General features: G+C 40.2%; 2 protein-coding genes across 5 annotated transcripts; both read left to right on the forward strand.

Annotated features, from left to right (window-relative positions):
- Positions 1-103: 103 nt before the first annotated feature.
- Positions 104-7,022, forward strand: ccdc59 (coiled-coil domain containing 59). 2 transcript variants are annotated; one of them, XM_063005007.1, is made up of 4 exons: positions 104-303; positions 3,629-3,968; positions 4,710-4,821; positions 5,865-7,022. In XM_063005007.1, exons 1-4 carry the CDS (start codon positions 165-167, stop codon positions 6,027-6,029), a joined length of 756 nt encoding a protein of 251 aa, XP_062861077.1. In that variant the 5' UTR covers positions 104-164; the 3' UTR covers positions 6,030-7,022. The 2 variants fall into 2 exon arrangements, with proteins under 2 accessions (XP_062861077.1, XP_062861083.1); XM_063005013.1 differs by having other exon boundaries at positions 4,722-4,821.
- Positions 7,023-7,747: 725 nt separating this feature from the next.
- On the forward strand, positions 7,748-27,743 carry cracr2ab (calcium release activated channel regulator 2Ab). Of its 3 annotated transcripts, none has more exons than XM_063005024.1 (18): positions 7,748-8,124; positions 9,140-9,232; positions 9,893-10,225; positions 10,877-10,988; positions 12,260-12,425; positions 12,524-12,670; positions 12,911-13,001; positions 14,715-14,780; positions 15,540-15,727; positions 15,808-15,879; positions 16,662-16,707; positions 16,792-16,883; positions 18,789-19,179; positions 19,275-19,413; positions 20,439-20,520; positions 24,765-24,981; positions 27,404-27,480; positions 27,625-27,743. In XM_063005024.1, exons 3-18 carry the CDS (start codon positions 10,025-10,027, stop codon positions 27,710-27,712), a joined length of 2,175 nt encoding a protein of 724 aa, XP_062861094.1. In that variant the 5' UTR covers positions 7,748-8,124; positions 9,140-9,232; positions 9,893-10,024; the 3' UTR covers positions 27,713-27,743. The 3 variants fall into 3 exon arrangements, with proteins under 3 accessions (XP_062861094.1, XP_062861111.1, XP_062861102.1); XM_063005032.1 differs by lacking the exon at positions 7,748-8,124 and adding an exon at positions 8,668-8,743; XM_063005041.1 differs by lacking the exon at positions 9,140-9,232.
- The last annotated feature ends 175 nt before the right edge of the window (positions 27,744-27,918 follow it).

Raw genomic sequence — 27,918 nt, forward strand, 5'->3', positions numbered from 1 at the left:
ACACAAATATCACATATGTAGAGTATACACACAGGGCCTTCACGCTCAGCGACTGCTCGAGGCTCAGCAGTGTTGTCTGCAGTTCACATTACGTCATAGCTCTGAGACAGGCAGGTTGTTGGTATCTCCATGTGGTATAACGTTGATGTTTACAGTGCTCAGCAATGGCGCCGGTAAATCCGAAATGTAAAGGTAAAAATATGAATAAAAACCACGCGAAAGGTCCTCCTGGAGCTGGTCATAAAAATGTGAAGAACAAATGGAATCCGGGAAACAAGTTTTTTCATGGCAGTGTACAGGAGGGTGAGTATCAGCACACATATGTAGTAAGGCAAACGTTTCCACACGTATGGAAGAAACATGTATAACATGGCAGCGATTTTAATGATTTCTGATCTTTTTCTGTGTCTGAACGTTTGTCATGCCGTGTCTCTACGCAGTCATCGCTTTGCGATGGTTGGCTGCACGCATGGGTCAGCTTTCTGCCATATGACTGACTGGTTATACAGTATTATTGTGTGAATGAGCAGCTGTTTCATAATAAAGTAACCAATAAGAGTAATTACATATCTTTATTTGTCTCACATTTTTTTAACCGCGTTAGGATTTGGATACAACATGACAGGTGCTTTACAAATAAGAGATCATACTTTTTAATGCTAGTCGACTCCAACATATTTTGATAGGGAGTCGATTCACAGAACCGATTCACTTTCGAACGGCATCTTACTAGCGTGTATAAGCAATATAATGGTCAGTACTATCTGGTATTCTTCCATTCACTTAGCTGGTAACATTTTATAAGATTAAAAGCCATTGAGCAGCTGACTGAGCAGCTGTTTCCAAGTAACCAATGACCGTAATTATATGTCTTTATTTGTTTTACATTTTTTAACCGCGTTAGGATTTGGATACAACATGACAGGTGCTTTACAAATAAGAGATAATACTTTTCGATGCTAGTCGACTCCAACATATTTTGATAGGGAGTCGATTCACAGAACCGATTCCCTTCCAAACGGCATCTTACTAGCGTTTATAAACATTAATGGTCAATCATATCTGGTATTCTTCCATTCACATAGTTGGTGACATTTTATAAAATTAAAGGGCGATTGAAGTGGCTTTGTGATGGTTGGCTACACAGATGGGTCAGGAATATCTGGTATTCTTCCATTGACATAGCTGGTAACATTTTATAAGAATAAGTGCTTATAAAATTAAAGTGGCTTTGTGATGGTTGGCTGCACAGATGGGTCAGCTTTCTCCAATGCCTTCTGTCTGGTGTTGCTTGTAGCAGACTGGCCCCTGATAATGCAATCCATGTCATGATGTTATAAATGCAGCTTATTCTTGGTCTTTCTCGTCTTCTGAATCCTTCTACAAGTCTCGTCATAACACTGGCTTCAACGTCTAAAGTAATGTAAAATGTGGCTCAGTAGTCCATTTTCTGTTCTGGCCATCTCGTAAACTTGCTCAGTAGTCATCATCCTCCTCCATGATGACAATCAGCAATTTTCTGATTCACTTGTTCTCTAAATGTGTCTTTCTTTTTTCAGTGTCTGGCCTTCACATTCATATTTGGCTACTGCACAGACCAAGATTTTCATCAGTCGTAGCTTGGAGATGGTGCTAACTGACTTGTTTTTCCACATCCTTGTCAATTTGAACATTTCTTAAAAGGATTCCCATTCGAATTTAATCTAACTATTGTTTATAAACAATGATGGTCAGTCATATATGGTATTTTTCCACTCACATAGCTGCTAACATTCTTTAAGATTAAAAGCAAGTGAAGTGGCTTTGTGATGGTTGGCTGCACAGATGGGTCCGCTTTCTCCAATGCCTTCTGTCTGGTGTTGCTTGTAGCAGAGTAGCTCCTTATGATGCAATCCATGTTGTGACGTTGTCAATCCAGCTTATGCAGTGGGGCCAAAAAGTATTTAGTCAGCCACTGATTGTGCAAGTTCTCCTACTTAGAAAGATGAGAGAGGTCTGTAATTTTCATCATAGGTACATTTCAACTATGAGAGACAAAATGAGAAAAAAAAATTCAGGAAATCACATTGTAGGATTTTTAAAGAATTTATTTGTAAATTATTGTAGAAAATAAGTATTTGGTCACCCACAAACAAGCAAGATTTCTGGCTCTCACAGACCTGTAACTTCTTCTTTAAGAAGCTCTTCTGTCCTCCACTCGTTACCTGTATTAATGGCACCTGTTTGACCTCGTTAGCTGTATAAAAGACACCTGTCCACAGCCTCAAACAGTCAGACTCCAAACTCAACCATGGCCAAGACCAAAGAGCTGTCGAGGACACCGGGAAGAAAATTGTAGACCTGCACCAGGCTGGGAAGAGTGAATCTACAATAGGCAAGCAGGTTGGTGTGAATAAATCAGCTGTGGGCGCAATTGTAAGAAAATGGAAGACATACGAGACCATTGATAATCTCCCTTGGGATCAAGATCTCATCCCGTGGGGTCAAAATGATCATGAGAACGGTGAGCAAACATCCCAGAACTACACGGAGGGACCTGATGAATGACCTGCAGAGAGCTGGGACCAAAGTAACAAAGGCTACCATCAGTAACACACTACGCCGAGAGGGACTCAAATCCTGCAGTGCCAGGCGTGTCCCCCTGCTTAAGCCAGTACATGTCCAGGCCCGTCTGAAGTTTGCCAGAGAGCATATGGATGATCCAGAAGAGGATTGGGAGAATATCATGTGGTCAGATGAAACCAAAATGAAACTTTTTGGTAAAAACTCAACTCGTCGTGTTTGGAGGAAGAAGAATGCTGAGTTGCATCCCAAGAACACCATACCTACTGTGAAGCATGGGGGTGGAAAAATCATGCTTTGGGGCTGTTTTTCTGCAAAGGGGACAGGGCGACTGATCCGTGTTGAGAGAAGAATGAACGGGGCCATGTATCGTGAGATTTTAAGCCAAAAACCTCCTTCCATCAGTGAGAGCATTGAAGATGGAACGTGGCTGGGTCTTCCAGCATGACAATGATCCCAAACACACCGCTCGGGCAACGAAGGAGTGGCTCCGTAAAAAGCATTTCAAGGTCCTGGAGTGGCCTAGCCAGTCTCCAGACTTCAACCCCATAGAAAATTTGTGGAGGGAGTTGAAAGTCCGTGTTGCCCAGCGACAGCACCAAAACATCACTGCTCTAGAGGAGATCTGCATGGAGGAATGGGCCAAAATACCAGCTACAGTGTGTGCAAACCTGGTGAAGACTTACAGGAAACGTTTGACCTCTGTCATTGCCAACAAAGGTTATGTTACAAAGTATTGAGTTGAACTTTTGTTATTGACCAAATACTTATTTTCCACCATAATTTACAAATAAATTCTTTAAAAATCCTACAATGTGATTTCCTGAATTTTTTTTTCTCATTTTATCTCTCATAGTTGAAGTGTACCTATGATGAAAATTACAGACCTCTCTCATCTTTCTAAGTAGGAGAACTTGCACAATCAGTGGCTGACTAAATACTTTTTGGCCCCACTGTACTTGGTCTTCCTTATCTTCTGGATCCTTCTACATGTTCTGTCATAACACTTGCTTTAATGTTGTATTGTACTATATTATAATTAATATTCAGAGCTATGTGTCCACAGGTCAGGGATTTGCCTTCAAGAGGAAGCTACAAACACAACAACAATACAATAAACTATTACGAAAGGAGAAATGGAGGAAGCAGAATTCTGACAACCAGCTCAGTGAAACATACCCTGAGCATCTGAAGCATCTCTACATGGCTGAACAAGAGAGACTTAACCAAGAGGAGCAGATGAAGAGAGATGGCAAAGGGAAAGCAAGAAAAGGAGAAGCTGGAAACAAAAAAGACCAGGTCAATTCACAACTTTATGCAGATTTGTGCTCTGAGTCAATGACTGCTGAGAAATCGTCCGCCTCTGCTTCATCAGATGATGCACAACAGACTTCACACACTGAGAGGTATGTTGCCTTGTTAATGCTAACACTCAACGTGTACAATGTGGTGATTAATGAGGAAATGATGGTGACAGCAGTTGCTTAGTGCAGTTTTTCTCGAACTGTGTGCCATCAAATATTTTTGATGTTTGTTTGATGTTGGCTTTTGCATCTTTTGTTGATAACGGTTTAAATGGTCTTTCCAAATGGATGAGCCACACCCAATCTTTACTTGCAAAGCCTGAGCCTTTGGTGGATCCTTTTTTATACCCAATCATGATACCATTACCTGTTAGCAGTTCACATTCCTAATGTGGATTGTTTCAAACTGCTGTAACTTGAATATTATATAAACTTTTTATTCTTTTATTTTGCTCGTCCCAACTTATTTAGAATATGATGCCAGCAACAAGCTTAAACATGTTCATGTTTAAAAAATACTTAATTGGTCAGCTAAAACATCAAAAGTAATTTCTTTGTACTATTATAAGCTAAATAAAGGTTCAAAATAATTAACAGGTCATCTTGTTTTCATTGCATTTTACAAAATGTCCCAACTTTTAAATGGGTTTGTACTTTTCTTGATTAATATTATATTTCTATTTATAAAACTTTGAAACAATAATTTGTGTTGTACAAAATGTTAATTATTGTTAAATAATTTTATGTCCATCCATACACTTTATAAGAACCACTTTATACTGCAAGAAGTCTTGTATAAACACATTTTCACTAGCAGTGAGTGAAGTTTTCTTGATCTCTCAGCATTTCACACAGTGACCAACCGAGCCAAAGGAAATGGAAGAAAATGTCTTCATATCAAAAGATGCAGGAGGAATATAAGAGGAAAAAAGAGGAGCGAGAAAGGAAAAGAGAGGTGAGAATTTACTTTATTTATTTTCAGTTCATGGTTCCATTTATTTTTACAAATTATTTATTCTAGCTGGGTAGCATCTGGCAACACTTGACACAATGGAGAGATACCTGTATGAGGATATACACTATATTGCCAAAAGTATTCACTCACCCATCCAAATCATTGAATTCCTGTTTTCCAATCATGGCCACAGGTGTATAAAACCAAGCACCTAGGCATGCAGACTGCTTCTACAAACATTTGTGAAAGAACGGGTCGCTCTCAGGAGCTCAGTGAATTCCAGCGTGGTACCGTGATAGGATGCCACCTGTGCAACAAGTCCAGTCATGAAATTTCCTCACTACCAAATATTCCACAGTCAACTGTCAGTCATGAAGCCATGAAGTGGTAGGTCACGTAAAATGACAGAGCGGGGTCAGCGGATGCTGAGGCGCATAGTGCGCAGAGGTCACCAACTTTCTGCAGAGTCAATCGCTACAGACCTCCAAATTTCATGTGGCCTTCAGATTAGCTCAAGAACAGTGTGTAGAGAGCTTCATGGAACGGGTTTACATGGCCAAGCAGCTGCATCCAAGCCTTACATCACCAAGCGCAATGCAAAGTGTCAGATGCAGTGGTGTAAAGCACGCCGCCACTGAACTCTAGAGCAATGGAGACGTGTTCTCTGGAGTGACGAATCACACTTCTCCGTCCGTCAATCTGATGGATGAGTCTGGGTTTGGTGGTTGCTAGGAGAACGGTACTTGTCTGACTGCACTGTGCCAAGTGTAAAGTTTGATGGAGGGGGGATTATGGTGTGGGGTTGCTTTTCAGGAGTTGGGCTCGGCCCCTTAGTTCCAGTGAAAGGAACTCTTAATGCTTCAGCATACCAAGAGATTTTGGACAATTTCATGCTCCCAACTTTGTGGAAACAGTTTGGGGATGTCCCCTTCCTGTTTCAACATGACTACACACCAGTGCACAAAGCAAGGTCCATAATGACATGGATGAGCGAGTTTGGTGTGGAAGAACTTAACTGGTCTTTTTTTTGCTTTATTGAACAGGAATACTTAAAAGATAAAGAACAGAGAGAGGAGGCTCTGAGGAAGTACAAGGAAAAGAAAATCGCATCATACCAACTGTTAAAGAAGAAGACTAAAAAGGGACAGCCCAACCTGAACCTGCAGATGGAGCTGCTGCTTCAGAAGATCCAAGCTCAGCACAAATGATGAGAAAAAAACGGCTTCTACCTGCTGTCAAATAGACTGATAAAAGATGCAGCAGGAGAAACTCAGCAACTCTATTACTGTCATGTCCATTAAGTTGGACATGTGGCTCAAATGGATGATCTGTATCAACTATCAACATTCATCAGATGCATTAACAGTGTAAAATACAAAAATTGTTAAATGCATCAAATTCAACCAGGCCACAATATGTACAATATGATCATTTAATATAGACTGATTACTTGTTTTAAATACAGTTTTGTGGAAAAATCATTTTCTCCTTTTTTGATTGTTATTGTATGTTTGACACAATTAACGCTTTAAGATTATTGCAATATACTGAGCATAAGATTGCACAAAGGAAACCTGAGTAAACATATTTTGAAAAACAATTTAAGGAATAACATTCATCATTTTCTGTAATTATCAACCTTTAGAAGCAATAATCACAACTGAACATTTAAAATCCTATATTAGTACCTCTATTAATAGAGGTGCGACTTTAGACCACCCTACATTACAGAACTGCTTTAAATAAAAACACTGGTAGAAATCAGGTTCAACTCAGGATTATAGTTAAGCTACTTTAAAACTGTAATTCTGTTTATTTGTGAACATTCAGATGTGGAATTGCTTTTGTGTTCTGGATCAGTGTCCTGCTGCACTTTCAAATTATGTCTCTCATAATTCCCCCATTAATGTAAAGGTCAGGTCCTGGTGCAGCACAGCACCCTCACACCATCACTTAACTGTTGCTATAATGTTATAATTCTGTTGGAATTAAATTCCTTATGTATTACCTTATTCTTAATGTGGCCCTTGTATGTCAATAAAACACACAAGTGCGTGTTTGCAAGTTATCTGATAAGCATTGATGGTTAGCACCTATGGTTAGCTGGGGGTTACCCCTTCAAACTCTCACATGACTACTTTTGCACTGTTTGCCTATTTTGTATTGTCGTGAGTCATAAACAGTGACACTAGTGCAGATTCGGTACTGTTTAAAGTTTTCTTTATTTAATGTATTGGCTGTCAATTTAAAGACCTTAAATTGATGCATTAGATTGGCTTTTCTAACCCCTTCCAGACTAATATATTTCAAAATTTTATCTCAGTTATGGATTTTCTAGATCATACCAGAGTGTTCTAAAAGTAACTATAAGATAACAGGTTGGCTTTGGATAGTGAATTATATGATATGTGTGTTGATATTCCACAGGGCTCAAATTAAGCTTAATTTTTAAGTAGCTGACAAATTTTTTTCACATTGACAAAGGATTTTTTTCACATTAAGATGTTTTGCACTGTCCAACAAATTTTAATATAAGTTAAACACAACACAGGTAAACAAAATACAGCGTCTTTTACATTGTGTGAAGGAATTTAGTTCTTGATCCATATGTCACAAACTGACAAGTGGACATCTTCAGGATTTTTTGATAGAGAGCAGAATTCAGGGTTCCATCAATTATGACAAGTCATCCAGTTCATGTGTACGTAAAGCAGCCCCTGACCATCACACTAGCACCACCAGGTATAAATGTCAGCGGTGCTGTCAGCCACCCGGGTTTCTTCACAGTTGTGATTGATTATTTGGGAGGGGTGGCAGTAAACATGGTTCATCAGTACCCAGCTGCAACCCTATAAAGCAGTTCTGTGCTGTTCTGTTGGGACCTGCAGGAGTGCAGCTATAATGTAGGACTGAGGTGAGTATCTGTATACTTTAGCATAAGTAAAAAAAACACTATTTACAGACTGGAACAGCCAGGTATTAAGGCTAATTAACAAAACATATAGTCACAGCCACATAAAAATAAGCTCAAATATTTAATTTGCACTATATTTCATAATAACAGGCCTATGTATTTTTTTTACTAAACCACTAACATGACTCGAACAAAAGCTGAGGCTGTGGGTGTCAGTGAGGAAACCATGATGCATCAACATCAAGCGCAACCGCTAGTAAAAAAAAAAAAAAAAAAAAAAAAAAAAAACCGTTAGCGCTGATGTCTATCACTGAATCAGCCACTTGTGAATCGCAGCGCACGTTAAAAGAAATCATGTGCAGATAACTTTCACTTTACTGGGTGTTAAGGTAAGTAAGTCAACGAGCTTTTAAAACTTGTTATTTAATATTTGAGCCGGGTCTTTCTGCCGTATACCGCATTGTTTATTTTAGCATTATTATTATTTGTTTCTGACTTAACGTGACATTGTATGGATTGGGTGGCAATGAGTATTTCTGATTCTATAAGGTACAGTTGAAGTCAAAAGTTTATATTTACTTGGAAAGAACATGTTTGTCTTATCAGTGATGGGATATCAATGGTTTATTTTTTCTGTGATTAAGTACATGGGATACAGACTATCTATCTATCTATCTATCTATCTATCTATCTATCTATCTGCCTGTCTGCCTGTCTGTCTGTCTGTCTGTCTTAACTGTCTATCTATCTAGTTTTTCTAAGTAAAAAATATGCAGGGTCAAAAATAAGCAGACAACTATTTATATTACTAATGTGGTGGTCTAGAAAGTTCTACAATGTGCCATTTACATTAGTGACTATGTATGACTTCAGGTGTCACCTTTTCTGTGCCCATATAATAAAAGCTAGTTTTACTACATCCATTACATAGTACATGGAGCTGTCAAGATTGGATACAAAACCCAAAAAAATTTGCCCAGAAGTTAGATCGGAAAACACCAAAAACAGGTATGCTATGAATTATAAGCACCTGTAAAATGCATGACACTGCATACAGTTAAACAAGCTTTTCATTGCTGTTGGTTTATGTGCCCTTTCTTTGTCTATGAGATCAATGACAATCTTCAGTAAAGCTTTAGGTGCCAGTTTTTGGATCAGTGACATCTTTTTTTGCATTCAAGATAATATCAAGCAGTGAAAGTGTCACCCTTGTTTCAACAGCTTCAACATAAATAACATGCAAACATGACACGTGTCATTTTGTACACTTTTGCCATTATGTGTATGTTGCCTGCAGTTGTTCAAATTGAAAGAAGTTAAAGCTTGACAATATAGCATTTGCATTTAGTTTCATTGAGTTTGTAATGTTGTCTTTTTACATTTGCCTAACCTGTCCTTTCTTAGACACAGCAGGAAATATTGCAGCTTTAACCACAAAAACCTCATCCTGCTGTCCCCCTTACCCGTCATTATGACGTGGTGAGGCTTTCGAGAAAGGTAGCTTTGAGTTTATGAGAACTTGACTTAGCACTGTTGGTAAGATAGTTCTATATCTGTTCTAAATTTACTCCAATCAGGGTCGCATGGGGGGTTTGCTGGAGCCTATCCCAGCTTTTCAATGGGTGCAAAGCACACAGTAACACCCTGGACAGTGCGCCAGTCCATTGCAGGGCAGACACACATACATAACATAGATACACACACACACACCAATTCACCTATAGGGCAATTCAGTGTCTCCAATGAACCTGGCTGCATGTTTTTGGACTGTGGGAGGAAACCGGAGCTCCCGGAGGAAACCCACGCAGACACGGGAAGAACATGCAAACTCCGCACAGAAAGGACCAAGACCGCCCCACCTGGGGATCGAACCCAGGACCTTCTTGCTGTGAGGCGACAGTGCTACCCACTTAGCCACTGTACTGCCCTGTTCTAAAGTATAACCGCTAATTGAAATGGAAATTTATTTATGTTGCAGGGTAACTGTATTACAGGATTATTATTTTGTATGTATACATGGATTTACTGAATTAGACAAAATAATTAGACAAGACCATTACACTCGAATTCTGATTTCTAATGAATTCAGCAATGCACCATTTCTTAACCTGATGATGTAATGCAACTGAAGTAAATATCCTTTTATCATTTTTACAGCTTGGATGAAAAATAAATCAAAATGGAAAAGCATGGAGTTCTCATCTAACGCCCCATGCTTTGGATATCAGGTTCACCTATGATGCCTCCCATTTACACCCTTCCTAATCAGTGGGTTAAAGACTGACTACCATGTCTGAACACTGCTCAGCCATGAAAGTTGTCTCTGAAATCTCAGGTAGTGAAAACAACCAATCAGAGCCTCAGCTTATAAAGAGACTGGATGTAAGAAGATCCAGCTCGGCATCTGCTTCACTGCTGGAGAAGACACAGGAGTTCTTCCAGATCTGTGATAGTGAGGGAAAGGGTTACATAACACCCACTGATATGAGGGTAAGAACCAGGAGACTTTTAACGTAGAACTAATCACATGCTTTAAACAGAAGCATACATGCGATAAAAAAAACAAGTATAAAATCTTATGTTTTTGTTTTTCAGTATGATTACAGTGCATATATTAACTTCTAGTTTACATATGCTATGTTTTCAACACTGAATGATTAGTTCTCCTAACTAATTAGTCAACATCATTTGTAAGCTGGGTCTTCTTGTCCAACATTTATGTTTGACCACACAAATGCAGATTTGACTAAATAGGCATAACAGCTCACAAAATAAGTGTAGATCTTGCAACTCATATAACTCATGTTTAGCAGGTAAAACTTCCTCCACCACATCAAAGTCTCTTAGTGGTTTACAGACCACATTTTAGGATTCAATGTTCTGATGTGTATGTATGTACTGTATATATACAGATATAGGTTTATGTCTTTATGCATTGGCCTTTTAAAAAAGGTCTGTGAGTGGCACATCTACTGTACAATGACGTCTAGCTTTGTGAAGCTAACAAGATACTTTTGTTAAGATAGCATGGTATAGGTGCTTGTCTGTACATAGGATTTACTCACCTAGAATTTACCTTTGACATTGGCTACTTCATGTTTTTGTATAACCTGATATGTCAATTGGTGCACTTTTTTTTAGAAACTGGACAAGGAGTTACCACTGTCAGCAGAAGAACTGGATGATGTTTTTGACTCACTGGACTCAGACAAAAATGGCTACCTCACACTAGAAGAATTTACTTTAGGATTAAGTGAGTTTACATAATTTACATGCTACAAAGTCTTATACAAATGCAGTTAAAAGAAAGTTGGGGTAGTTGGTAAAATGCAAGCAAAATAGAAAGTGCTTTGTAAATTCTCTGTTGCAAGTATTTCTTTAAAGACAAACACACTAGATTTATATTACTCTTTAGTCATATCAAAATTACCCAGTTACTCCTCCACTGCTGCAGACCCCTACCCTGACTGAGTAGGGCCATACCTAACAGCCCCCCCCAAATCTGAAACGTGCAGTTTACAACCGCTTCATTAACCAGTCTTGTCTTTAGGCGCCTGGTTGGTTAATATAACAGATGAGATTAAAACTCATCAGTGGTGGGCTAGCTCATTAGACCACTGCTCCTGAGCGCCCGATGTTTTACCTGATCAACTTTATTCATTTTTGTTAACATATTTTATATCCTAATCCAACACTTTCCAAAGTTGGGATGGGGTAATGAGGGACTGGAGAGTTTGGGTAAAGATCAAAACACTCTTACTTTGTTCCAAATGTTCCTCAAGTAAACATGTGGTGATATTATTGTTATTATTTTGTATTCAAAGAGCAATAGGCTCAGTTGTGTATAATTAGGCCTAGGTCAAGGTTTACCACTTTGCAAAAACTGCGTAAGTAAATAGTCCAACATTTTTTCATGGACATATAATAATTATTATAAATATGTTTTTTAATGCTCATTATAAATTATTTACCATCTACAACCCATAACATTATTAAAAAATTAAGAGCATCCAGAAAAATCTATAGCGTAAAAAAAAAAAACAGCAAATGCATTGACAAGATTCATTTTTTTTAAATGCTTACTTGTTTTTCTTTAGAACCTTTGTTTTTGAATAGAACCTTGTTTGTTTTTTACTTAAATTATTATAAAATAATTTGTATTTCAAAATATGGTATTAAATTAGAGAAAGATGCAAAAGAGAAGCATAGTGCTAGTGGTCTCAGACTTAGCAAACAAAAACAAGCTTCAAGAACCGCAAGGATTACTTTGGCAACCTTTGTCAAGCACTACAGTTTGGAGTTACATGCACAAATGCCACTGAAAACTTTACTGTGGAAAAAGGAAGCCTTGTGTTAACCATGTCCAGAAGCGGCATCGACTTCTCTGGGCTCAGAGGCATCTAGGATGGACCATCACACAGTGAAAATGTGTAATGTGGTCAGAGTTATTGTGTCCAAGTTGGAGAAAAACTAAATCATACATTTTTTCTTTCTTTTCTTTTTCATTATTTATTTTTTGCCAAGGTGATTTCCTGTATTCACGTAAAATTAGCCAGGTGGAGGATCAGATCACGGTTTTGTCACCAAAAGTTTCAGAAGCTCTGTATCAGGTTGAGCCCCAAGACTGTGAGGAACAGAGACACTTTGGCATGTTGATGGAGAGCTTGGGTGCTATCGATGTTTTTGAGGAGTGAGTATGTTATTTATTTCTGACAGTACCTTTTAATGGTAGTTAAAACACTGAACATATTCTAGCAGTCGGCATAACAATCTCCATCTCTAATTTAGTCCTAGCGAGGTTCGATCTTTGTGGGCTCAGCTAAAGAAAGACGAGCCTCACCTCCTGTACAACTTTGAAGATTTCTTAGCACAAGTCACATCCCAAATCAGAGTGGCCCAACAAGAGAAGAAGGAGATGGAAAATGCCTTGAGAAAGTAGGAAACCCAGTTTTATGATTTTGCCTCCTTATACATTTTATTCATTGTTCATCTTCAGTAACCACTTTATCCCGATCAGAGTCAAGATGGGTCTGGCACCACCAGGAAATGTGTGTGTAAATTGTTTTCTTCATTAATCTGTTGTTCACATTCAGTGTGAGAAGTACACAATAACAGATGCAATCAGTAAACAGCAGTGCATTCGTACACCACGGTATGTGCGTTTTCTTTCTACAGAAAAGCTGCAACACACCATAATGAAATCCAGTGGTTATATGAGGAAATGGAGCAACACATTATTTATGAAGAAAATCAACACACTGTCAAGGTAAACCTTCCTCTAACTATGTAGGCTAACTACAATGAGCTTCATAAGACATTTATAAGCATTGAATAAATAAATTTTAGGCGGTGTTTGAGGATTTGTGAAAGGGCTATGTCAGCACTTTACAACTTACAGTAGTGACACTATACAGTCTAAGCAATTGAGGGTTAAGGGCCTTGCTCAAGGGCCCAACAGCAGCAACCTGGCAGTGGTGGGGCTTGAACCAGCAACCTTCTGATTACTAGTCCAGTACATTAACCACTAGGCCACAACATCCCAGAGTCTTAATCTCTGATTTATTTATTAAACTTTCCTCACATCTGACATAGCCAATCATGTTTCTGCCGACCCCTGGCAAAATAAAGTAGCATTGCTAAAATTTGAACCCGGATCTCAGCAGTGGTGGGTCAGCGCGATAGATTGCCGCGCCACCTGTGTGCCTTTTGTAGAAATTGGAGATGTTAATGAAAATGAAATTAAAATGATCGTTAATGAAATTAACCGATACCTGATAAAGATTTTAATGTTTGGTTAACACAATTGGTAAAAATTTTTATTTAAATGTATTTGCAACAGCTGATGGTTGAATTAGAAGCAGAACTACAAATCTCTAGGCAGTGCAGAGTGTGAGCATTGAACTGTAATCCCCACTCACCCTTAGTGCACACACACTGGTTTTGTTTAAAGACTTATTTGGAAAGCGCACTGCCATTCCAATCTAACTATGAAACATTAAAACCATAAATTCTGAAGCTGTTTTACATTAGTACATAGTTTGACTGCATGCCAATTGTGTGGATATTTTGCATCATCTTCCCCTGTATGCTTGCATGTAATATTAAACAAGCTATGATGTATAACTAAACCTCAACCTCAAACATACCTCAATTAGAGTGCAACCAAGTTCATACAGTCTTCAGGAAGCACTTCATCCTGATAAATATATTTGTATCATATCGATGCAACGTGTAAAATTCATTAGTTATGTAAGTAATAAACTAGAAAAAATTTAGATGTGATTCAGAAAAATTACTTATAACTTACAACTTGCAGATAGACATAGAAACTGTCGAAAACACAATTCAATAAAAATAGAACTGAGAAGACAGCATAAATTAAATGTGTCTTGTCATTTAACACCCATAGTGCAGCAAGGATAATGGCATAAAATTTAGAGAGCAAAATAAATATTATAATGAAATGGAACCCTTCAACAAAACAAGTAACCCAAGCCTGGCCCCTTCGTTTTTTCTATTTTATTTATGCATTTTCTCCCATTTTCTTGCAATTTAGCGTAGTAAATTTGTCGTCCTCTGCTGGGGATCCCTGATTGCAGTCGAGGTGTATATTACTGCTCACGCCTCCTCCGACCTCCTCCTAACCCTAACCCTAACCCGCCCTAGCCTAATGGTTTTCTTACCGCCAATTATGCCCGCAGCCGACCGGTGGCAACGCCGAGTTTCGAATCGAGGAGTTCAGAATTTCGGCGCTGGTGTGCTAGCGGATTATCCCGCTGCGCCACCTGGGCGCCACCAGCCTGGCCCCTTCAAACTAAAATGGGCTAAAACTGCCATTTTTTTTCTTACTAATGTAAATGCATTAAATGCATTAAGATAAATTCTCAAATTTTATTTTTTTATATAAGTATAGTGTAAATTAGTCAAGAAACATTATACAAGAATTCAAATGAGGGTTCTAAATCTTTTCTCACCACAGGAACTGCACAGCCAGATGAGCAATAAAGAGCAGGAACTTGAGCAACTCTTCCTAAAACAGAAGCGGGTGAGTGGTACATTGGGACACACTGTTTCAGCCACACTGTTGCTAACAGGTGTAATATGTTCTCGGATTTCCCCCATGAGGATCAATAAAGGAATCTTATCTTATCTTAATAACTCAACTATATGAAGAAAATAATATGCTTCCAACTTTGTAGCTATGTTAAACAGTAAGATCATTGCTACATTATTTCTTTGCATGGTTGAATAACAGCCATCAAATATAATTTTTTTTTTTGGATTTCTTCCCATTTATCTCCCAGACTAGTCATTTCCATTCACAAGTGTAAATCCACTGCCACTTGCACAACCCTTGAACTGATCGAGGAGAGCTGGATCACCACGAGCCTTCTTCGGCATGTGTCCAATCTGTGGCAGCTTCTTATTACCTGCCAATGTTGGGTTCCCACACAGAGCTGTATTGCATATGGAGTACCACACTAAGCCAAACACACACTCACACTGGTGTTCCCACTTGGGATAACATATAGCAGGGGCAGCATGAAGAGACCCCATCCAACTTTATGTGAATGCCCGGCCAGGTCGGTGACTCAGCTGAGATTGTGGTGTGCTAGTGCTTTGAACTGCTGCACCACTTGAATGCCCATAAGGCAATTTTAAAGGATGGGGTGCACCCTATGTGAATACCACAAACTATTCATGTCATTTACAGTATTATAAATTATTGAAGCTGTTCTGTGGCATAAGGTGGCTCTTTTCCTTAATAACAGAAAATGACCATGGTATGTTTTTTTTCCTCAAGTTAGAGCATCAGTGTCAGGAGCTGCAGACTGAGCACCAGGAGAGTCAGGTGGAGAACATCAAACTGAAAAAGAAAAATCAGGATCTTTCTCATGAGTTGCAGCACACATGTCATGAGCTGTCATTAGCTCAGGAGCAACTGACTACTATTCAGGATCAGGCTTCGAGATTACAGCAAGAGAAAGACATGTAAAGCAGCACACACATTTTTAATGCACCAAACACACACACACGCTTACTCATGACCATTTTTTCTTTTATTTATACAGGGAAGTTTATAGAATTACAGAAAGACTTCAGAGAGAGAAAGAAAACCTAATTAAACAATTAGACATGCTCAGGTAAGGCTTATTCACACATGGGTCAATGACTAATAGCAGTAAAAAGTAGGTGGGTAGCACTGTCTCCTGGGTTTGATTCCCAGGTAGAGCGGTCCGAATCCGTTATGTGTGGAGTTTGCATGTTCTCCCTGTGTCTGGTGGGCTTCCTCTAAGTGCTCTGGTTTCTTCCCACAGTCAAAAGACATACAGTTAGGTTAACTGGAGAAACACAAGTCCCGCTTTGGGGAGTGTGTGTGTGAATGTGTGTATGTGTGTTTGCCCTGTGATGGACTGGCGGCCTGTTTGGGGTGTTTTCTGCCTTTTGTCCAGTGATTCGAACCCACTGCAACCCTGAATAGAGTAAAGCATTGGTAAAACAGGCAATGAATGAATGAATAAATTAATAATAATAAAATAGCTTTATATTATACTTTTGTATCGGTGCTGGTCTATTCAGTATACACGGTTGTTTTCTGGCTGTAAAGTTCACTTTTATATAATAAACAATTTCACCAAGGTGTGAGCCACAAGTATGACATGGTTTTGACGATCACTCAAGTCATGCCCATTTTCCTCCCGCTACTCTGGTGTTCTCCCACCTCCCAAAATCAAGCAGAAGGTGAAATGGCAACAGTAAATTGCCCTTAGGTGTGAGTGGAAGAGTGAAAGGCCAAGTGCGTTATGTGATTTTTACCCCTCTAGGTTGTTTTTTCTAAATTTATTCACATTTTATGTAAAAAAAATTGCATGCCATGTTATAACCCACATATGAAAAACGTACTTACACTGGGTATTTTTTTCAGAGATATGAATAAAAATTTGAGAGATGAACAAGACCTCAACTCTTCAGTAAGTGTTCAGATCGTTTGCCACTGTCAGTTTATTCACATTAAACAAATGTTTGAACTTTTAAAACATGTTGATTTCTTATAGAAAGACAGTAGCCTGTTGGAAATGTCCAGCCATAAACAAGGACAAGCCTCAGCCCTGATGGACCATCCTGACTTTAACCAGGCAACACAAAGGTGAGACGTGTGATCACTCTAGTATTCACACTGGACAGGTTAGTGGGTCAGGGTTACTCAGCTTGTCTTTATATAATTGTCAGTGTACCTACACTAGAAGAAGCTAGTGGGCCAGTGATTACACCTTATTTATTTTACTTATACTTATTTCATTTATTTATTCATTCATTTCATTCCACCATCTTTATATATATGCATGTTTCTCCCTTTGTCTCACGGCTTTTAGCGCGTCCAATTGCCCGATTGCATTATGCTTCCTCTTCACTCATGTCGATCCCCGGCCCTATTAAGGAGAATGAAATTAACACACCCCGTCCGACACGTGTGCAGCAGCCGACTGCATCTTTTCACCCAAACTAGGCGAATACATATGCGGATCAGCTTTGTGTACAGAGAGCCACACCATGATCAACGCACTCTTTTCCCATCTCTGTGCAGGCGCCATTAATCAGCCAGCAGAGGTCATAATTGCATCAGCAGTGAGGAGTCCCTATTGGGCTTTTCCCGCCCTGAACAACAAGCCAATCGTTGTTCATAAAGCTGCCTGGATAGCAGAGCCGAGTTTCAAAACGATGAGTTTGAATTGTCAGCTCTGGTTTGCTAGCGTGTTTTACCGCTGCGCCACCTGAATGGCATTCGATCATTTTAATCATTACATCCTAATTAGTGTTGGGTCCGGTGGCACCTGTAAACAATGCACTCAAGGCATAAATACAGCACAGACAGGGCTATAATGTGAGCCATTCTTTCTTCACTTGCCAGGTTTTCTCTTTCTGACCAGTATACACTCCACTTGGTACGACTCCATATTGTAAGATCTACAATAAGGCATTTTTCTCATGTCTCATACTAAGAGCTCTACATTGAAAAAAAACCTGGCAACCTCTCATTAATCTGAAAGGGTCACTCAGAAAACTACTTTACATGCCCATAAAGTGCAAGGCTCCGTATAAATAACATTTACTGCTTATTTATTGACATATGTAGGTTATGGTTGTCTTCTAGCTGACTGTTTGTACTCATATAAATAGGGCTTGTTTGACTGAACCTAGTGAAATAGTACATGAAACAGTGTTTTTACCAATTGTGCCAAATCTTTTGCTTAATCTAGAATCTATTGAGATGGTAAAATGTGATCTTATAACCTAAAAGTTGCTACTGTCCACACTTAAACAAGCCTTACATTGCCATTTTATTTTCTCCATATTATCCCTGCAACTTTATGTAGGATTTAGCCGCTCAGGTGGCGCAGCGGTAAAGACGTGTGCAACCAGAGCTGGGATCTCGAATACATCGTATCGAATCTTAGCTCTGCCTTGCCGGCTGAGGCTGAGCAGCCACATGAACATCGATTGGCCTGTTATTCAGATGGGCGGGACTAAGCCGGGTATGGGTCTCTCCCTGTCAGAATGGTGCAATTACGACCTCTGCTGGCTGATTAGACGCGCCTACACAGATGAGGAAAGAGTGCACTTAGGATGTGTCTAGGTGGCACAACACTCACTCACTTTCTTAACCGCTTATCCAATCAGGGTCGCAGGGCACACATACACACACCCATTCACCTATAGGGCCATTCAGTGTCTCCAATTAACCTGATTCCATGTTTTTGGACTGTGGGAGGAAACCGGAGCTGCCGGAGAAAACCCACGCAGACACAGTAAGAACATGCAAACTTTACACAGAAAGGACCCAGAACGCCCCGACTGGGAATCGAATCCAGGATCTTCTTGCTGTGAGGAGACAGTGCTACCCACCAAGCCACTGTGCCGCCCCATATTCAGTTACAGAAAAAGAAAAGTTGCAGTAACATTAAAATTCCAAGATAGACACAACACATCTGTATGCAAACCTTAAATTAGCTTTGGGTACTAACACTTATTTTTGTTTCCATTGTCACTTTAGTAAAGCTTTTACAGAAGAGATTCAGCAACCCTACAGGAAGCCTTACCCTCTTGCAAATGGTCATGGCCCACACTCAGCCACCAAAGCTGATGACAAGTGGAGAGTGCTCGAGCCCTTAGACAAAGGTTCAGTGGCAGTGAGTTCAAAACTAAAGGTGCTGGATGATCCACCAGATGGCTGGCCATTTCGTCGTATCATTTCTATTGAGGAGGATCACCTCCCACACCTGCTGCAGGGAGATCCATGTCCTTTTCTCCACCAGCTTATTGAAGAAGAAAAAGAAGAGGAGGAAGTCAAGATTGATCTCCAAATGAGCCCTATGAATCTTTCAAATATGCCTAAAATGTCTTTGGCCAGGGGCCAGACAGTTGACAAACGGACTATACAGAAGGTGAAATAATGGTTGTGAAATAAAGTTTAAAAATAAAAGTTATTATATATTTGTAAAATTATTTTAAAGACCACTTTGTGATTCGGGTGTTTTAGGCTCCAGCAGAGAGTGCTATATCTGACCCACAGCGCCTCTTTAAGGTAATACTTGTGGGCAACTCAAGTGTAGGTAAAACAGCTTTCCTGCACCGCTTCTGTGATGGACACTTTAACTCCACCACCACAGCCACTGTGGGTGAGTATCAGTTTGAATTATTAGTCTTATAGCATTCTGTAGATCTTTTATTCCCTATTATGTAGTTAAACATTCATTTTCATTAGTGGCTTCATTTTGGTTAGTCGTGGTGAGTCCAGCACCACCCACGAAAACTAGAGGTGAGGTGGGAATGCAACATGGATAGGGTACCAGTCCTTCTCAGGGCATCACACAGTCACACAACCACCCACTCTGTTACACCTAGAGGCAGATGTATTTCAATGTAAATGTACTGTATTATTTTTTACACTTACATTACAACTGAATTACAAATGAGTTTGCATGTTCTCCATGTGTCCACGTGGGTTTCCTCCTACAAGTCCAAAGACAAGCAGTCAGGCCAGTTGGAGATATTAAAAATGAGAGTGTTTGTGTTTGCCCTGTAATGGACTGGTGACCTATCTGAAGTGTTTATTACCATTCACTCAATAAAGCAGACCCACTGCGGGATTCCATTAGATTAAATTAAATTAGATTCCATTTAAAATTGAATGTGTTCTTAGTGGAATACTATATGATTACTCATTGTGAACATGGTTTGAAAAAGTACCATATTTACATAGTATGTTGAGTATTGATAATCTTTTTTTTTTTACCCAAGTCTGGATGTCTTCTTGAGTTGATTTTTGAAATTTTAAGTAATTTTAAGTAAGTTCAGTCTACAACAATCCTTTAATATTTTATTTTAATGTCCAATCTCAAAAGATTAGCTAAAACAAAAAATTTTTTTATGGGCTGCACGATGGATATCACAATAAGCTAAAGGTACGACGCATTTCTGCAGCAGCTTTTGATTAGCCATTATTAGTAAGCTGCATATCTCCAGCAATTTAACAGTTAGACTTTACTTCTATTGGTCTAATGGTAAAAAATTATGTTATGTTTATGCAAGTAACTGTGTTTGTGTATTTACTGACCATGAGTCTTTTGTAAAAAAAATTGCCTATCTAAATATCACCATATCAAATATGGTGTACTGATTATTTCTCTTTGTGTGTCCAAAGGAATTGATTACAGTGTGCGGATTCTGGATCTATGGGACAGTAAAGTGGTACTTCAGTTATGGGACACAGCAGGACAGGAGAGGTGAGATCTTTAATTAAAAAATATTAGATGCATGCTGCCATGAAATCCCTGGTTGTTAAGTGATCTCCCTGTGGTTGCCACTGACACATTTGCGCCAGGCTTTATCAGACCATCTCGTAAGACTTTCTTTTTTTTATACTGATAAGATTGCTAAGCTCGGATTTTCCAGGACAAAGCTCCAAATGGTGTTTTGGAATGTTTTGGGTCTTCGAAATCTTCTTATTGAGTTCCCAATTATTTAATTATGTTGTAACCCAACTTTAGGACATGCATTAAGATCAACTATATATATACAGTGTATCACAAAAGTGAGTACACCCCTCACATTTCTGCAAATATTTCATTGTATCTTTTCATGGGACAACACTATAGACATGAAACTTGGATATAACTTAGAGTAGTCAGTGTACAGCTTGTATAGCAGTGTAGATTTACTGTCTTCTGAAAATAACTGAACACACAGCCATTAATGTCTAAATAGCTGGCAACATAAGTGAGTACACCCCACAGTGAACATGTCCAAATTGTGCCCATATGTGTCATTGTCCCTCCCTGGTGTCATGTGTCAAGGTCCCAGGTGTAAATGGGGAGCAGGGCTGTTAAATTAGGTGTTTTGGGTACAATTCTCTCATACTGGCCACTGGATATTCAACATGGCACATCATGGCAAAGAACTCTCTGAGGATGTAAGAAATAGAATTGTTGCTCTCCACAAAGATGGCCTGGGCTATAAGAAGATTGCTAACACCCTGAAACTGAGCTACAGCATGGTGGCCAAGGTCATACAGCGGTTTTCCAGGACAGGTTCCACTCGGAACAGGCTTCGCCAGGGTCGACCAAAGAAGTTGAGTCCACGTGTTCGGCGTCATATCCAGAGGTTGGCTTTAAAAAATAGACACACGAGTGCTGCCAGCATTGCTGCAGAGGTTGAAGACGTGGGAGGTCAGCCTGTCAGTGCTCAGACCATACGCCGCACACTGCATCAACTCGGTCTGCATGGTCGTCATCCCAGAAGGAAGCTGACGCACAAGAAAGCCAGCAAACAGTTTGCTGAAAACAAGCAGTCCAAGAACATGGATTACTGGAATGCCCTGTGGTCTGACGAGACCAAGATAAACTTGTTTGGCTCAGATGGTGTCCAGCATGTGTGGCGGCGCCCTGGTGAGAAGTACCAAGACAACTGTATCTTGCCTACAGTCAAGCATGGTGGTGGTAGCATCATGGTCTTGGGCTGCATGAGTGTTGCTGGCACTGGGGAGCTGCAGTTCATTGAGGGAAACATGAATTCCAACATGTACTGTGACATTCTGAAACAGAGCATGATCCCCTCCCTTCGAAAACTGGGCCTCATGGCAGTTTTCCAACAGGATAACGACCCCAAACACAATCTCCAAGATGACAACTGCCTTGCTGAGGAAGCTGAAGGTAAAGGTGATGGACTAAACCCAATTGAGCACCTGTGGCGCATCCTCAAGTGGAAGGTGGAGGAGTTCAATGTGTCTAACATCCACCAGCTCCGTGATGTCATCATGGAGGAGTGGAAGAGGATTCCAGTAGCAACCTGTGTAGCTCTGGTGAATTCCATGCCCAGGAGGGTTAAGGTAGTGCTGGATAATAATGGTGGTCACACAAAATATTGACACTTTGGGCACAATTTGGACATGTTCACTGTGGGGTGTACTCACTTATGTTGCCAGCCATTTAGACATTAATGGCTGTGTGTTGAGTTATTTTCAGAAGACAGTAAATCTACACTGCTATACAAGTTGTACACTGACTACTCTAAGTTATATCCAAGTTTCATGTCTATAGTGTTGTCCCATGAAAAGATATAATGAAATATTTGCAGAAATGTGAGGGGTGTACTCACTTTTGTGATACACTGTATATAGTGTATATATATATATATATACAGTGAAGCCCGAAATTATTCATACCCCTGGCAAATTTTGACTTAAAGTTACTTTTATTCAACCAGCAATTTTTTTTTTGACCAGAAATGACACAGGTGTCTTCCAGAAGATAATAAGACGATGTACAAGAGGCATCATTATGGAAAAAAATATTTCCCAGCTTTTATTTACATTTGAACAAAAAGTGGCATGTCCAAAATTATTCATACCCTTTGCAAACTGTCACAGTCTATGGGAAAATCCAAAGTTCTATACCATTCCAAATAGTCCAAGCTGTTCTAAAGCATCCTAATTACCCTGATTCATTGGGAACAGCTGTTTTAATCAACTCAACAGGTGAAAAACAGCAACTCTCTGCAGTTGGTTTGTGGACAGTCATGGCTAAGACAAAGGAGCTCACTAAGGACCTGCGGCTGTGCATTGTGGCAGCTCACAAGTCAGGAAAGGGCTATAAGGCCATATCTAAATGTTTTCAAGTTCCAGTGGCTACAGTGCAAAGTATTATTAAAAAATACAAGACATTCCGCACTGTGGAAAATCTCAGAGGACGTGGTCGGAAGCCAAAAGTGACACCTGTGCTGGCCAGGAGGATAGTGAGAGAGGTGAAAAAGAATCCAAGGATCACCACCAAGGCCATCCTGGTGAATCTGGGCTCTGCTGGTGGCAACGTCTCAAGGCAGACAGTCCAACGGACACTGCACACTGCTGGGTTCCACGGACGCAGACCAAGGAGGACGCCACTTCTCCAGAAAAGGCACACAAAAGCTCGCTTGGCCTTTGCAAATGCTCATCTGGACAAAGAAGAAGACTTCTGGTCTTCTGTTTTATGGTCAGATGAAACAAAAATTGAATTGTTTGGCCACAATGATGTATCCTTCATTTGGCGTAAAAAAGGAGAAGCCTTCAACCCTAAGAACACCATCCCCACTGTCAAACATGGTGGTGGGAACCTAATGATTTGGGGGTGTTTTTCAGCCAATGGACCAGGGAACCTAATCACAGTAAACGGCATCATGAAAAAAGATCAATACATCAAGATTCTCAACAACAACATCAGGCAGTCTGCAGAGAAACTTGGCCTTGGGCACCAGTGGACATTTCAGCACGACAACGACCCAAAACACACAGCAAAAGTGGTGAAGAAATGGTTAGCGGACAAAAACATTAACATTTTGCAGTGGCCCAGCCAGAGTCCTGACTTGAATCCAATTGAGAATCTGTGGAGGGAGCTAAAGATCAGGGTGATGGCAAGGAGACCCTCCAACCTGAAAGAGTTGGAGCTCATCGCTAAAGATGAATGGGCAAAAATACCAGTGGAGACATGCAAAAAGCTGGTCAGCAATTATAGGAAGCGTTTGATTGCTGTAATAGCCAATAAAGGCTTTTCTATTAATTATTGAGAAGGGTATGAATAATTTTGGACATGCCACTTTTTGTTCAAATGTAAATAAAAGCTGAGAAATATTTTTTTCCATAATGATGCCTCTTGTACATCGTCTTATTATCTTCTGGGAGACGCCTGTGTCATTTCCGGTCCAAAAAAAAAATTGCTGGTTGAGTAAAAGTAACTTTAAGTCAAAATTTGCCAGGGGTATAAATAATTTCGGGCTTCACTGTATATATATATATATATATATATACTGTATATATATACAGTATATATCCATATGTCCCCTATATCCATAAAATTTTTAGCCTGCTTTTACCCTGTTCTTCAATGGTCAGGACCCACAGGACCACCACAGAGCAGGTATTATTTAGGTGGTGGATCATTCTCAGCACTGCAGTGACACTGACATGGTGGTGGTGTGTTAGTGTGTGTTGTGCTGGTATGAGTGGATTCAGTTGCATTTGTCTATTATACAAGTCCTTATTTGATCTGATTGTGAACAAGATAAAAAATAAATGGCAAACTTGCTAAAACACTTTACTGCAGTGGGGGTTGAATAATTTTGAACACAACTGTATATACTCTACAGATATACTGTATATGGAAGATACTGAATACTGTAGATGTGTCATATTATTGGCCCAGAAACATGTTATTTTCACTACTTAATACTGTACATTTACATTTTCAGCATTTAGCAGACGCTTTTATCCAAAGCGACTTACACAATGAGCGGAACATGATGAGCAATTGAGGGTTAAGGGCCTTGCTCAGGGACCCAACAGTGGCAACTTGGTGGTGGCGGGGCTTGAACCGGCAACCTTAACCTACCTTAACCCAATAGTTAATTAAAAGTGCAATCACAATAAATTAACCCTCTGAACTGTAAAACTAATGCATGAACAACACTGAACAGGTGCATTTCTGTCTTTGTCCTTCAGGTATCGAAGTATTACCAAGCAGTTTTTCCGCAAGGCTGATGGTGTGGTGGTGATCTATGATATCACCGTAAATAGCAGCTTTAGGGCGGTGCAGCACTGGCTAGCTAGCATACAGGAGACAGTCGAAGACTCCACTCCCATCATGCTTCTGGGCAACAAATCAGACAGGGAGAGTGAAAGAGAGGTGTCAGTTAAAGAAGCTGAAAGGCTGGCTAAGGTAGGACTAAATACACCCTCAAATGACCATGTGCATGTACAAAATGATAGTCCCATTTAAAAATCTGCTGGGTAAAAATATGAACAGTCACGTAGATAGATCTGTAATGTCATTCAATCTTTGTTAGTAATTGTGAAAAAAAAGTTGGTGGTTTCTCAGTGTCCAAAAAAAAGTACATGGAACAGTGGTCCCCTGTCCAGGTTGGAAAGAAAAGCAAAATTGTAAACGTATATTTAAAGGAAATTTGTCTGGAATCTCAGATAATATCTGTAAGCCATCAAAAACAGACCTGTTTTTGGAATTTGGGTGACACTGTTCACAGTGAGCCAGCTTAACGTTGACATGCCATTTAAGAACGAAGTCCCTGCAGCACCCAAGTTTGTTGCTGATAACAGACAAGAAAAGGCCATTACACTGTGACGCTTGACTATAAACTGTAGCACCTGTGTTTCAGCAATATTGTTTCTGATTCAGACAAACCTGGTTTTTGGGGTGGGGTGAAAATTTTTCTAGCATATGATGACAGATTTTTTTTTTTTTTCATTTGACCCCGGCAAGAGACCAGGAACGCCAATCCATCGTAAGGTCTCGTACCAATCATAGCCTGTATCATGTCTGTATGTAGACATCCAAGCGGCCAGTAGCACCGCTGGGGATTGGAACCCTAGATTCCAGGGGTATGGGGCTAACTTAATTTACTGCTGCACCACCCGAGTGTTTGACAGTTATACAGTGTATCACAAAAGTGAGTACACCCCTCACATTTCTGCAAATATTTCATTATATCTTTTCATGGGACAACACTATAGACATGAAACTTGGATATAACTTAGAGTAGTCAGTGTACAGCTTGTATAGCAGTGTAGATTTACTGTCTTCTGAAAATAACTCAACACACAGCCATTAATGTCTAAATAGCTGGCAACATAAGTGAGTACACCCCGCAGTGAACATGTCCAAATTGTGCCCAAATGTGTCATTGTCCCTCCCTGGTGTCATGTGTCAAGGTCCCAGGTGTAAATGGGGAGCAGGGCTGTTAAATTTGGTGTTTTGGGTACAATTCTCTCACAAGAACTCTCTGAGGATGTGAGAAATAGAATTGTTGCTCTCCACAAAGATGGCCTGGGCTATAAGAAGATTGCTAACACCCTGAAACTGAGCTACAGCATGGTGGCCAAGGTCATACAGCGGTTTTCCAGGACAGGTTCCACTCGGAACAGGCTTCGCCAGGGTCGACCAAAGAAGTTGAGTCCACGTGTTCGGCGTCATATCCAGAGGTTGGCTTTAAAAAATAGACACATAAGTGCTGCCAGCATTGCTGCAGAGGTTGAAGACGTGGGAGGTCAGCCTGTCAGTGCTCAGCCCATACGCCGCACACTGCATCAACTCGGTCTGCATGGTCATCATCCCAGAAGGAAGCTGACGCACAAGAAAGCCCGCAAACAGTTTGCTGAAGACAAGCAGTCCAAGAACATGGATTACTGGAATGCCCTGTGGTCTGACGAGACCAAGATAAACTTGTTTGGCTCAGATGGTGTCTAGCATGTGTGGCGGCGCCCTGGTGAGAAGTACCAAGACAACTGTATCTTGCCTACAGTCAAGCATGGTGGTGGTAGCATCATGGTCTTGGGCTGCATGAGTGTTGCTGGCACTGGGGAGCTGCAGTTCATTGAGGGAAACATGAATTCCAACATGTACTGTGACATTCTGAAACAGAGCATGATCCCCTCCCTTCGAAAACTGGGCCTCATGGCAGTTTTCCAACAGGATAACGACCCCAAACACAACCTCCAAGATGACAACTGCCTTGCTGAGGAAGCTGAAGGTAAAGGTGATGGACTAAACCCAATTGAGCACCTGTGGCGCATCCTCAAGTGGAAGGTGGAGGGGTTCAAGGTGTCTAACATCCACCAGCTCCGTGATGTCATCATGGAGGAGTGGAAGAGGATTCCAGTAGCAACCTGTGCAGCTCTGGTGAACTCCATGCCCAGGAGGGTTAAGGCAGTGCTGGATAATAATGGTGGTCACACAAAATATTGACACATTTGGGCACAATTTGGACATGTTCACTGTGGGGTGTACTCACTTATGTTGCCAGCTATTTAGACATTAATGGCTGTGTGTTGAGTTATTTTCAGAAGACAGTAAATCTACACTGCTATACAAGCTGTACACTGACTACTCTAACTTATATCCAAGTTTCATGTCTATAGTGTTGTCCCATGAAAAGATATAATAAAATATTTGCAGAAATGTGAGGGGTGTACTCACTTTTGTGATACACTGTATCAATTCAAAATCAAACCCACAAAGTAAAGTGTGCAAAAAGTCAAGAGGTCTAAATTCTTCTTCTGTAACAGTGTGTGTAATGTAATTTGTATATTGTTATTTTCTATTTAACCTTACCTGTTGTATTTGACAGGAGACTTGTTTATTGTTCTACGAGTGCAGCGCTTATACAGGTCACAATGTGCTAGAGGCCATGGTACAACTAGCCAGGTAAGTAAAGGATTTTTAATGACACACCCGTCCACATTTTCCCGTCCATTATAATCACACCAGAGTTGCTCCCCCACTCCTTGTCCCTTACTTTTACTCATTTTTGTTTTATATTTCTTTCTGGATCCTGTTTTGTTGGGTCAGGGTGCTGAAGGAACAGGAGGACAGAACCTGGGAGAAGACAGTGCGACTAGTGGATCAAACTGTAAAGAAGAAAACCTGCTGCAACTAAATAAACCTCACCTGCAAAGGCCAACACACAATGTGGATGTTTTCCATCTCTTATATGTAGCATATTTTCTTTATGCATTTTCTCCCGACTTTTAGCGCGTCCAGTTGCCCGATTGCGTCATGCTTCCTCTCCACTAATGCTGACCCCGCTCTGATTTGAGGTGAACGAAGCTAACCCACGCCCCCTCCGACATTTGGGCAGCAGCC

Source organism: Trichomycterus rosablanca, chromosome 1 (genome assembly GCF_030014385.1).
Source record: "Trichomycterus rosablanca isolate fTriRos1 chromosome 1, fTriRos1.hap1, whole genome shotgun sequence".
NCBI lineage: Eukaryota > Metazoa > Chordata > Actinopteri > Siluriformes > Trichomycteridae > Trichomycterus > Trichomycterus rosablanca.

Bases quoted from the DNA above. Each gene is read 5' to 3' on its own strand.
- cracr2ab (XM_063005024.1), top strand. From the start codon at position 10,025: ATGTCTGAACACTGCTCAGCCATGAAAGTTGTCTCTGAAATCTCAGGT. The intron at 16,884-18,788 runs GTGAGACGTGTG...TTGTCACTTTAG, and splicing joins TTTAACCAGGCAACACAAAG to TAAAGCTTTTACAGAAGAGA. The intron at 19,414-20,438 runs GTGAGTATCAGT...GTGTGTCCAAAG, and splicing joins CACCACCACAGCCACTGTGG to GAATTGATTACAGTGTGCGG.
- ccdc59 (XM_063005007.1), top strand. From the start codon at position 165: ATGGCGCCGGTAAATCCGAAATGTAAAGGTAAAAATATGAATAAAAAC. The intron at 304-3,628 runs GTGAGTATCAGC...ATGTGTCCACAG, and splicing joins TCATGGCAGTGTACAGGAGG to GTCAGGGATTTGCCTTCAAG. The intron at 4,822-5,864 runs GTGAGAATTTAC...TTTATTGAACAG, and splicing joins AGCGAGAAAGGAAAAGAGAG to GAATACTTAAAAGATAAAGA.